The sequence below is a fragment of the Sinohyriopsis cumingii genome, chromosome 5 (assembly GCF_028554795.1).
Source record: "Sinohyriopsis cumingii isolate HCF-2022 chromosome 5, ASM2855479v2, whole genome shotgun sequence".
NCBI classification, from domain to species: Eukaryota; Metazoa; Mollusca; class Bivalvia; order Unionida; family Unionidae; genus Sinohyriopsis; species Sinohyriopsis cumingii.
The window spans coordinates 108,920,114-108,933,879 of NC_142965.1; the positions used below are offsets into that span (position 1 = coordinate 108,920,114).

At 33.9% G+C, this 13,766-nt stretch overlaps 1 protein-coding gene across 2 annotated transcripts in view; it reads left to right on the forward strand.

Moving 5' to 3' along the window:
* Positions 1-1,067: 1,067 nt before the first annotated feature.
* The window catches only part of LOC149799968 (uncharacterized), a 37,041-nt gene continuing 24,342 nt past the window's right edge, over positions 1,068-13,766 (forward strand). For both annotated transcript variants that reach the window (XM_089959480.1, XM_089959479.1), the window contains exons 1-6: positions 1,068-1,716; positions 2,116-2,259; positions 4,279-5,070; positions 6,108-6,184; positions 8,191-8,256; positions 11,588-11,684. In XM_089959480.1, coding sequence (XP_089815606.1) covers positions 2,190-2,259; positions 4,279-5,070; positions 6,108-6,184; positions 8,191-8,256; positions 11,588-11,684 — 1,102 coding nt within the window. In that variant the 5' untranslated portion in view covers positions 1,068-1,716; positions 2,116-2,189. The remainder of the gene's footprint in view (positions 1,717-2,115; positions 2,260-4,278; positions 5,071-6,107; positions 6,185-8,190; positions 8,257-11,587; positions 11,685-13,766) is intronic.

Consider the following 13,766-nt stretch of genomic DNA (forward strand, 5'->3'; position numbering starts at 1 on the left):
CCAGATGCAATCGGCTGTCTGCTGCGGGTGCCCTATTATGATATACATGGTATTCTTTTTGTATGGTAATACTGCACTACAAAACGACTTCATATTTTCCCATACAAATGCAGTAACCTTTTTATTACATGCTCATTTTTGTTTAACTACCTAAGATTTAATAATAAAATACGTTACAAGAAACAGTTTATTTGATTTATGCTTTATTTCTAAATAAACACAACCGCAGATTCTTCGGTACACAATAACAGTATTCATGCGCACATAGCTTCTCCCACCGACCTTTTAAGTTCATAGCGTACCGTGCGCTCAGTCACTCATTTAAAAAAGAAATCCCTTTTTGCTCTATCTAAAATTGAAATTTAAAGTCATATTATGAATGACTGCGCCATTGAACAAAGTTCCCAGCTGGACAGGAATGGAGGAATTGAGTTGTTCTGTCAATCCGGCTAAATTCTGATTGGCAAGAAATATAAATAATTTGGCATGTGACCATAAATGTGTGGTTCAGATTGTGAAAGTCAAAATAAGTCAAGTTGTAATATTGTACAATGTTTGATGATCATACTTTAATGGCCTAAAGTTACAACCATGCCATACCATCCAGAATAAATGAATTTCATTGCTTAAACTGTCTCTGAGCTACAGATACAGTGTAGTTGTGGTAATCTCTCTCTATCCCAAGATATATTGAGAGAGAGAGAGAGAGAGAGAGAGAGAGAGAGAGATAACCACAGTTACACACGTTACAAGCACCAAACTTTGAGTCATTATTTAAACTTATATTTTTGCAACAGTTATACAAAATACATGCTTTCCAGCGCTGAACTTTGTCGTCATTATTGTAAGTTATTCAGTTTTCAGATTGATTCTTTCAGACAACCATGCATGTTGTAAGCAAAGTCATTTTAATTGTATTCATTAGACATTTTAGTATTTGTATGTAAACGCCGCAAACGTGACAGGTAAGGTCAACTATTAATACCATAGCATGTTGTTATGCAATGGTTGGTTGGTTTTGAATACAGTAGCAAAACTTGGAGTGCTTAAACAAGTACAATCATCAATGTAGACGACAATTTAAGGGATTTGTGGATACTCTGTAAGTATCGGTCTTTTGTACTATTATAAAGATAACTGTGTTCGTTATAGCACCACACAAGGATATATTCATATTGTCTTTGTTACAAATGTGCGTGAACTGTTCTTGAGAAAATGTATGAAATTGGAATAGGCTTGTACAGCATGTTCAATGTCGTATTCATACTCGTATAAAGATCACTAAACGCTCCGACAGTCAGTTGTGCAGTTAGTGATATATCGGTCATGTAATTCCCAGTATTAACATCTAGGTGACCGAATGTGAATATAGATGGATATCCTCTGACGTCCATGTAAAACAAAAAACTCGCACCGAGGTAAAATGATGTACAGGACAATTCGATCATTTTTAACGAGTGGGATTATAAAGACAAGTATCAAGTGCACGTCGTTTCAGTAATTACAACAACGACTAACACTCAATATAAAGTGTTTACTCCTTCAAATCCCAATCTCAACATTCAACATTATTTGTCCATCTTCCTTGTTACTACCAACCAGCAAATTCCAGAACACAAACCCACAGTTATTCCACCAGTTATTGGATTCATTACCTTCCATGAGATGAATTGACACCTATGTGATAATACGAAACTACGAACAAGATAACATAAGGTAACGAAAATTACATTTTCTGGATATACAGCATCAAAGTCATGCATTCCTCTCTCTATCTCTCAACAAAATCAATTACGTCTCACTTTCGGACTGTATTCTATTTTAACAAAATTCCTGGTAGACTCGATAAATTAAATAAGAGGTCAACACAATTGTTTAATTAATACTGTTCGGTGAACAATTTTGAATATTTTACGTGTAAAACAATATTTGTAAAACGGTGTATCTTTGTGCAGCGTAGACTAATTTCCTTTTACAATTTCTTTACGAAACAGATGTTAATGCGATCTTTTAGACATATTATTTTATGAGCAGGCTAATATCGCTCCAATAATATAATTGCATTTATCCACTTGGCATTGACAAGACTAGATATATTTTGGCTATATTTTGCAGACCATTGTGTTAGGTTGACAAATCTGTTTCCTTGGAGTCCATAACACTGAAGCACAATCTGCTACACCGAAGATATGGCAGCAGGGTTACCAAAAGTTGTTGCATGCAGTCTGGTCGATATTGGATCTCTCAGGCTAGGAAACAGTACGTGGTTTATCGGTTGCCTATAAACACTAATTTCCTTTGTTAATCAGCCATCAAAATAATTACAATTTTAATGAGGGTTTTTTCTTAGCTGTTTTCAGGTTTTTTCTTTGCGTTCATTGTTTGCTTTTATGACTGTATTGAATATTTGTATAGTCTGAAAAGAACAGAAGAGAAAGAGAAATATTAATACAAGTAAATAACAATACAGGCATAGGTGGCGCATGAGAAAACCACAACTTCTACAATTTCATAAAGTGATGACACTAACATCTGGGGTTTAAAATCGCAACATTTTTCAAACTTTTACGCTCAGAGAAAGAATACACATAATGTGAAATTATTTTGGTGCAATGATGTACATTGTTATGCTAGAATACAATATCATATATATGTATACATCGTCCTTAACACCATAATTAGGTCTATTGTCTCTTGTTTTTTAATAAGTAAAATCAAACTTACAAGATATGTATTTCTTTCATTGTCCACTTCAGTTTCACAGTCTGAAATAATTCAAAAGTACATAAACTATTAAGGCCATGTCTCTAATTTTCACTTCAGATCCATCTAAACAAGCAACCATCTCTTTATGTTTTTAATGATTGGATCCACTTTATGAGAATTTTACTACTTTACTTGAACTTTGCAAACCAGATTTGTTTTTGTAGAATATGAGTGTTATGTTTACCTCCCTCCACTTACACATATCAAACCTAATTCAATGAGAATACATAAATATCACATTTAGCAGTTCCAAGACACGAGAGGCATACAACCATGGATTTACTTGAATGTTATTTATATAATCACTCTTACTCCTCATGGTCAAAACCTAGGTATTATCACAATCTACATCACTAGCATTAGGGGTGTAATACGAAGTCATCTCCGCTACGCATATGAGATAGTACGTGCATATTATATTATCCTTTGAACATGCTAGCGGAAAAACAATACCTTCTACACATAGCTAACCACCACACTCATTACGATTTCATATACAGTATTGTTTTAATGAATACAGTGCACAGAGAGCTAAAGTACTGGTTACATGTGACCTGGGATAGTATTATTATTATCATATTACTAGTAGTCGTAGCAGAAGCAGTAGTAGAAGTAATAGCGGAAGTGACGAAAATGAGGTAACCACGAATATCATCTAGTATTTTGTATATTATATTGGCGTTATTGACCTGTTTAACATTTATGTAACACCACCCTTACCCTCTCGTGGTCAAAGTTCTTAGAGCCTTAGCGCAATTTACACCCGTCGTATTATAACTAACCAAATGTAACTGTACAATTAAAATTCAGTGACATTATATATATGCGTACGAATATCTTACCATATCCTTTGAAAATGATAACGGGAAGAAATAGTTAGTGTCCGACTAACTTGAAAGTTCATTTGGTATCTTCAACTTTTTCAAATATTAAACGGATCTAGAATTTTGTGCTTATTGGTTCCATGTGATTTCTCATGTATATCAATAGGGTACAAATAAAAATAATAATAATAATAATAATAATAATAATAATAATAATAATAAGTTGATGATACAACACCACGACTATAATAATGTGGTGGTGGTGACATCTTTTTAAAATAGAACTATCATGTTATGTCGGAAATTGAAATTCACACTGCTCGAAATTTATTTGGATTTTGTATATGATTAACTCTATCGCCTCATGGTCAGACTATAAGATTGTTGGCACAATATACATCCGTAAGGTCGTAACTCATCCAACTTTTATGCATAGCCTAACTAGTGAATTAGGTGACCATGGACAACTCACGTATAGCACCACACGTATCTACCGCACTTGGCTTTGAAAATGATAGTTTCCGTATGGAACCGGTTACCACAATATCTTAACAGATAATAATAATACTAATACTACGAAGAAAGCGACAGTGATTATGATAGCTTCACGATTGTGGTGGTGGTGAAAGTAATGACAGTAGACTATTGTTTAAAATCAAGTGTATAAATTAATTTTATGTTTTTACAGCCCTTATTCACCCCTTCGGTATTTGTGTGCACAAAGACATGATTGGGATCACAGACCTCTTTGAGTGGTGTGTCTTGATGTACAGACGCCATGACGGAGAGTTACTGGCCAAATCAGGTCAACTGGATTCGCCGACCTTTAGTATCTGTTTTATTAACGACAAGGAAATCTGCGTGACTATGAAGAACGGTACGATAGAAATCATGTCAGTAGGAGACATGGGTGTAATAACAAGGGTCAGGCAGTTACATATAAACAACGCATTTCAGTCATGCCAAGGAATTGTTCGATTAAGGGAACATGTTGCTGTCTGTGGTATCAATGGAAACGCCATATACTTGTGTCTCGTGTCCCTTAATGATGAACCTATTGGTAGCATTCACAGGATCTGTAAAGGGAGAACTAGTAACTTGACAACAAAGGACAACATTATGTATATCGCGTGTGATAATAGTCATGATGATTCAACAGAGAGTGGTGTATATGGATATGATATTCATAATCCTGGTAAACATACAGTTTTATACAAACATGGTGATCTGAACTTTCCCAAGGGTATAACCGTGGATTCAGCGGGATATTTATTTGTGTGTAACTTCATCCCACCCTGTATTCATCATCTAACAGATAAATGTGAGTTGTTGACCATATACAGGGAGAGGATACCAATACGTCAACACTTGCATATATTCTGGGACAATGACATTATATATGCCACATACGTAAGGGGTACGAGACACTACTGGGAGAATTTGATCGCTAGATACAACCCAAAGTATTCACATGAACCAGGTAAATATCATACTTTTTATTCTAATAACATCACATTTTAGATCGCATAAACTATTGTCCAGTTATAATATTTTAATACTAATATACTTTATTTAAAACGTTTAGTTCCTGTTTCTTAAATAATTTGTTCATTAGTTATCACAAAATATAGATGTATAATATCAATCGCCTACTACGAATCACGCCAGGTCAGAGTAGTACAAATATTTTCTACGATGCAGTGCTTTCACTATGACACCGCAACATTAAAATTGAATCTGGATTGTCACATGCATTGGGAGATATAATCTAGAAATGTCGGCGTACTTTAACTGACTTTGTAGAATACATCTCTTGATGTGCTTCTATAATTTTCTTGCAATAAAGATCTACGCGAAAAGAAAATAAACTGCGTAATCAACATATTAATTGGAACCCAAGCAAGTTGATGAAGATTATTAAATTACCAGCTGTTTCAAGAACTTGGCAATGATGAAAATACTATATTTCATTCCAGACTTTAACGTTTGTCAGACAAATTGGAATACACGTATTTGCTCATCAACCCGGACTGGAACTCATTTAGAACAGGCGTGAGCCAGATCTAAATTTACGTGTGTTCTGGGTATAGGTCTCATTGAAATTCTCTGTGGCCAAACTACATTGAGTAATGGCCAAAAATGGTCCACAAGCGGCAAAACCAACAGATCAACCATCCTGCCAAGCTTTTGTGCAGTTTTGTAACACTTTACGTACAGATGTAGTTAAGCAACACACTAACGTCCTTCACGTAGGTCATTGTGACCATCATATTGTAGTTAAATTTATTTTCTATCCCTTTAATAGCTCTATCAATTTCCATTTCCTATGAAAGTATGATAAGCAGCATGAATTATATTACCACATATACATTGGAACAAATTTTAGTTTTATATTTGCATTTGCAGAAAGTTTCCTGTAGTCTTTAGTTTCTATTGATGTGAATTATTAATTCATTGAAATAAATTTCTTGGATGTCGTGTTTATACTGCTAATTATAGGATGGTTTTCCTTTGTAGGAGATCACAAAGTTTCAGAACTGAAAAGTGAACTCAAGCAGTCATTCATTGAGGAAGCACCTAAAGAACATGAAATTGTACGTACTTCATATATGGTTCATGTATCACATCTAGTTTACCCACCTTAGGTAACGGGCATTCGCTTCTGATAGAGACAATACAATCCACAACTTGTTATATCTGTTTGGATTTATGATAAACAATTAAAGATGTTCAAGGATCTAAATCCATGAATCAGGTATGTTATATAATAGAGAAGATGGGGTTATATTTTCTTATCATTGGGATACGTTTAAAATACGTTTAATAGGGAGTTAATGAAGACATATTGGAACCATTTAAAAAAAACAATAAGCGTGCATGTAGTGTATGTTTTGATATTTCGTAGATTGTTTTGCTTTTATTGGTTGCAGACTAGAAGAGCTGATGGGTTGTCTGTTTTTTCTTATCCGCTGTCTGTCCATTTGGTAGCATACGTTTCTTATCGTTACTCTTCGTAAAGTTAAAATAACACATTAATTCAAAACTCTAGTCGATTCTGGATGTATATAGTGCCGCTTAGACCGCTTGAAAATAATGTTTTTGCTACGCCTATTGAACGGGTGGTTATATAAGCAAGGGATAATTAACGATGTCTGGTTGGTCCTTAATGAAAGAGAAAGCCACTGTTGTCATCTAGGCAGTCATTTTAAAGATTATTGTAGTGTCACCTTTCAAAGTGAAATGTCATTTCAACATGGAGTTTGTACCAGAATGATTACCTTAACATCTCTTAAAAGTAAAATTGTATTATATCTGAGCTACAATGTGTCCATGCAGCTATATGCTGATAGAGATTCAAATGACATTATTTGTTAGCTTTCTGTTTAATCATTGTAATGTAGTGATTACTCCTGATTGTTAGATGTACCCACTGCTACAACAAGAAACAATCTGAATCATGGTAATAGTTTAAGGAAATTGTCTTTGCAGCTTTATGTCATGAGACCTCACCTGGATTCGAATCCCAGTATTTCAAGCCTTCCATTGTGACTTTCTTTACGAAATTTATATTAACTCTTTTACTATATAATTATAGTGTCGTATACGTCTGTTGTAGAGAACTTTTCTTCTGTGGCACTAATGAAACATGGTTGACTTTAAGCAAATGGCTTATGTTAGGAACTAATGTTGAAAGATACACACACACATATACATACATATATATATATATATATATATATATATATATATATATATATATATATATATATATATATATATATGGGTCTAAGTATGCATATTTTAACAATATTTAGAAACATCAGCCAGTCCCTTAAATTCGACCGTATAATTTACCAGTAATTGTGTGCATTCGTCCATTATGTTATTCATAATGTGGTTTTGTACATTTATTAAATCCTGATTATGATTTTTCTTCTCATCTTTATTGGCATAACAATACAGGACGAATAACAGTGTTCACAACAATATTTTTTCAAAATTCTGTTTATGTAATTTGTATAAATTCTCCTCGCCATATGCCATAAACTATTATGGGATGTTCTATTAACACAATTTCGTCGTCCATTCGTTTGCTAGCACACTTTTGCTGTCTCTGCTAACCATAATATATTTATTACACTGCCATGAAATTTTACACACAATCATTACATGGTCTAGATGATAATGACCTAATATTGCAAGTCAAGTCCTGTTATTGCTTCTGCATGGACAATCATATAAATACGTAGCATGTATTCTCCATTAACGAGATTCATTTGATATCTAGTTGGTTATACATTAAACTGTAAACCTTCATGTTTCTACTCACCATGAATGAATAATCACTAGGATAAATAGTATTCATACCAAGACTTCTAATTAGGTCCATATCTTTCTAAACTAAAATGGTGCCATATGACAATCAATATATCCAACTCGAAAGCTAATTTGCAACCTGTGCTCTCACTGATGAATATCAGATGGTTTCAACATTCGGCAGTCAAAAGGATGCAATTGTCTTGGTCTAGAAAATGTTTTCGAATTATTGATCATCAAACTTATCATTTTATTCCATAGTTTTTGTTTTAATGTTTCACAGCAGTTACAGAGAAGTCGCCGAATTTTATATGGAGATGATGAAGTCGTATATTTGAAACCTGGAGAGGTACGTATAAATTTATGAGCATGTATTTGTGGTTCATATTCATACGATGAGCCTTCTTTTGAATGTCCTTGAAATATTATACAGTGGTCGTTTATCAAGCATAATGGTTGCTCATTATTCAACATTCTGGGGTATTTTATCATGCACGTTGGATAGGTTGCACACATTATAAAATGTTGTGTTACCAGGTTTATTGAACATGTAAATATAGGACAAGTTTTAATAATATTAAATCATTTTATACTTGGGTTCTTTGTAAAAGCGAGGAAACTTCAAGTTTTGCATGCTTAACGGGGTTGATTGGGAGAATTAGACGCAACCGTTCAGTCCGTATTTCTCTACCACACCCATATTGGAACTATTTGCCTGTCTCCTGACGTCTGAGCGTTTGGTTTCAGACACAGTGAATTCAATGTTTATAAATCACAAATCGTTTTAAATGTCCTTTCGTAAAGCTAAAAGTATTTCAGACATAAACAAGTGAAGGAATGTAATACATATAAAATGGCATTCGTGTTCTGTTTTCTCAAGTCAGGCGATAAAACTCATGATATAACTGATGAATTCATCTTGGCTTGGCGGCCTCGATGTATTTGTATGCCATGTCCAATTAGTTTGCTCTGCGTACTCAGAAGATAGCATGTATATAGTTTTGTGTATGTATAAAGCGCTTTTCTTGGTTGCATACACGTTGATCAGCATGTAGGTGCGGTTGCATTAGTTGGTGTATTAAATAATGAATAAACCTATTACTTAACTTTTAAATACATTATTAATTAATCATGTATGCCATATTGATCATGTTAGCCATATTGATCATGTTAGCCATATTCATCATGTTGGCCATATTCATCATGATAGACATGGTAATAATGCTAGCTATATTGATCATGCTAGTCATAGTGATCATGCTAGCCATAGTGATCATGTTAGCGATATTGATCATGTTAGCCATAGCGATCATGTTAACCATAGCGATCATGTTAGCCATATTGATCATGTTAGCTATATTGAGCATGTTAGCCATATTGAGCATGCTAGACATATTGACAATGCTAGCCATATTGATCATGTTTGCCATATCGATTATGCTAGTCATATTGATCATGCTAGCCATATTGATCATGTTAATCATAGTGATCATGTTAATCATAGTGATCGTGTTAGTCATAGTGATCGTGTTAGTCATAGTGATCATAGTAGCAATATTGATCATGCTAGCCATATTGATCATTGTCCTTTACCTTTTACATGTCGCTGATTCGTGAACATATATTTCAAAAATCGTCATAATTGCCACTGAAGGGCATGCAGTTTGAACAAATCGTGCTGTTTTCACATCAAATAAGGTCATCAGTAATAAAACTAGAAAACTTTGAAATTATCGATGTCAAAAACTGCATAATATGATAGATAGAAACTCCTCACATGTATGTAATGATGCAGATATGTAGAAATCTACCCATACAAAAATAAAAGGGCAAGTTGAAACAATGAAAGGAAACATTTAAATTACATCTTATTTTAATAAAAGCATTCAACAGAGTAAAACTTATGGTTTAGATAACACATCTGAAATATATTCGAGCCCATTTTTACATTTATCTTTGGCTTACTTAATATATATCTCACCCATATGTATTAAATTCACACAACAAGATGAAAAACTAAAACCGTTGTAGGATGTGATAATTTCACATAACAAGTAAAAACACTGTTTTACTTTCATAGAGGCCTTTCTTTTATTTTTTTACGCAAATTACACAGGCTGAAGCGGAGAGATTTGGAACGAAAGGCCAGCAATCCTTTCCCCAGCATGCTTGCTCATGTTAGATCAAGCAAATATGCAAAAGAATGCAAGCCATATTTTACAACACTGGATTTATAGTCCTTTGGCCACCATCCATTACCTGTCTTTCAACAGTTGCTTAATGCGCCTTTGTATGCCACACGTTTCATTTACTATTGACAAAATGTAGATCTTTGTATGATGAATAGTTCCATCAGGTTGGAATATTAGCTTCATCTTTGCATATTAATCTGTTTATCTTACACCTGACTGAGTTTGCTACCGCTATGGAAGATAGGCACTCGATTCTCCCTCTTAAATTAAGACATCTTAACTTTCACGGATGGCGATCTGACCACTCTACAACTCAGTTCTAACTTTTTTAATCTATCTACGTATTTGGTTACTCATTACTTATACCACTTAGGTACCGTATTGATTTTGAATGGTGACGTTTACGCAAAGATTATCCATCACGTATCGTCTTGTACAATTCTAACTATAAATAGTGGGTCAGATTGTGACCTGTGAGAGCTAGTTACCTTGTGCTCCGTGGAGTCTGTTATCATTATTGTTCAAGAGAACTATTTATTTGTGATGTAGCCACATTTTCAGTCTGAGGTCGGTTAAACTTGAATTACTGAGAGAGAAGTATGGATATCAATGAGGTTATCTACCATATGACTGTCCTTGTTACAATTATTGTAGGTATATTTTGATCTTACTGTGCCCAAAGTTGAGGTAATACAAAGCTCTTAGAGCGGTAAGATACTCAGAGATAACTACGCATAATAATTAGATGATGTGGATTATCATTGACTGAACGTAACACCGCTATGGTGGCAATATTTCGGATATGATTTTAGCTATGCTAGTCATAGGCAATGGTCTTTCAATGAAGACGTCTTAAGATGTTTCATTATCCCTAAGTAACAGTGATGCCGATCTAATAGCAAACATGTGCAACGTCTTTTCTTATAGTTACTTTTTCCCAAGAAATATTGTATCGACGCTAAGCTTGTAATATTTAATATGGTGACCATGACAACTATTTTGAAAATATTATCATCACTCCTCTTTAAATTTTTGGTTGATTTTTAATGCAATGGTTGGAGATGAAGGTAAATATCAATGTCATTCAATCAAAAATGGTCATTGATTGTGTATACATTATTTACATATTATAGGTACTTTGCATATATATATATATATATATATATATATATATATATATATATATATATATATATATATATATATATATTAAGCATTTTCTAGAGATGAATAGCATATTACTTTTATTTGTATTCGTACATGCCCGTAATCATAGCGTGAATTTGTACGAACATAAGCTATCTATCTGTACATATTGCAGATGATAGTATCTAACTAAAATTGTAAACTGACGTCATATAAAATGTTTTCATGAGATTTTTTCAGTGGTTGTGAAACTTAAGATTCTTGTTGTATGTTTTATTTTGACCAGAGATTGACATTCGGATGAAATTAAACTGGTTTAATTGATATATATTTGTTTGTTAGCTTCCTTCGGTTGTTAAATTCATCGAGATCCGGGAACCGCCGTCAGTGCCCGAGACAGAAACGTTTGCCTTAACACAACAGGAGGAATATACTACCAGTATGTCAAGAAGTTGCTTCTTTTACAAATTTGTTATAAGACGATGACACTGTTGATATAACAAATGGGTTTTCCCTGGGCAGACTAATTGGCACAAGATAGTTACACTATTGGTAATGGTTTATGCATGTTCCAAGACTAGACTAATAGGCATAAGACAGTTGTACTGTTGATAACACAATTTCCTTATATTCCACGTGTGCTCCAGTTGACTTAAGAAGGTTGAGTTGTCGATAGGCCAATGTTTTTCAAATAGGAAAAAGTCTAATTTTACGGGACTGTCTAAAGCAATACAGTTTTGATAAAAGTCAGCATGATAGAACAGGGCAAACCTGTCTGGACAACTGAACTAGACCATTTGAACTTGTCCAAAAAGATGACTACATAATATCGCTAATACAATTTATAATAATGTAAATTGGATGTATTGGATGTTTTAATTGAAAAGCGTTATATTGCATTTATACTTAAAGACCTTTTGTTACCTTTAATGAAACTGTACACGTAAATTGTCATGTTTATGAAATGAAGAGAGACTTTGCATGCATACAGTTAGAAAATCAACAAAACACACGTACATGTATAATTGAATCATTTAAAAACTAGAAACCCTTTGGATCAAACGTAACTTTCTGTTTTAGGAATTTATAGTTTATTGAGAGTTTTCCATGCAAGAGGAATACTGTCCGTGTCTCAAGAAACATTTATTCAACGAGATAATTTTTTATATAAGTTTGCTGCAAGTCCATTGAATTACGAATGATAGTCGGTAACATTTAAATAATGTGTAAATTTAATAATGGTTCTATGACGAATACAATTTTCACCGAGTTCATGCACGCAGGTTTTAGTACATATTCATACTCGCTGAGCTGATTAATTTTATCCTTTAAGCATAACAGAATTCTAACATACAGTATGACCACCACAACAAACAATCTGCATATGTTTCTACTGCTCATGAATTGATGGCCATATTGTCATATGCATTTTATAGCATGCCTTCCTGATGGAGACGCCACGATTCATCTTCCTCTCTGTCTATTCAAAAGAATTTACCATTTTGATCGATCTGACTGACGCTGATTTTCAGGTTCCAGTCTGTCCGACTTTAAGATGATTCCTGCGGTGTAAATATCTGGAAATTGGTACCAGTTTCGCGCTCTCGCTCTGTTTGGGGTTTCATTAAACCACTACAATGTATAGTATTTCTTATTTCGTACAATGCCATCTACATCCATGACTATTTGGATGATATCTCCCAGAAACGTATAATCAGTACCATTACTGTAAATCGCATTGACCTTTTACATCATATAGGTTTGATCAATTATAAAGGCCCCATATTTGCCTATCCCTTTTTGGAAAGCGTTTTCTATTGTTTTGTTTTCTTCCCCTGTGTTCAGTTGGTCGAAAAGTCAGAATCTATGAAACGTTTTCCAACACGAAATTAATCACATCCAGGGAGTTTCACAACTCTTCGGATTGTTAAATGCAGAAGGGATCTTATCCCACTGGGATACCTCTAAATGTGCCTTTTGAAAAAGAACGTTCAATTGCAAGGGCAATCCTGACTAAACAAGCTTTTTGTCAGGAACAAACAACTTGATATTCCAGACAAACATTTAACACACAATCTAGGAAAACATCAGCACTCAAAAGAGTAGAATCAGTTAGGGGAATTTACAACACGGTATATAACTATGCCTATTTGTGCTTAACTAATAATCGAGCGGCATGTTAACAAAAGACACATACACGTCGCGGCGAACAATAACGCCATCTACAGGATTTAGTAAAGAATTTATATCCCAGCAGAATTATGCGAGAAGGTTCTGAAAGGAAGATAAAGGAAGATGTTAGGATAAGTCTGTACCAGGATAAAGGACAAGAACTGTACTAATACTACTACTGATAATAATAATAGTAATAATAATAATAATAATAATAATAACAAAGACATACAATCTGAATAGGGGCAAAAACTGAAAATTAGCAGCAATTTTGGAAAAGACTGCAACAAGAAGATCAGATCGTTTCATTTATATATTGTTAATATAGGTACACAAATTAAGCTCATTG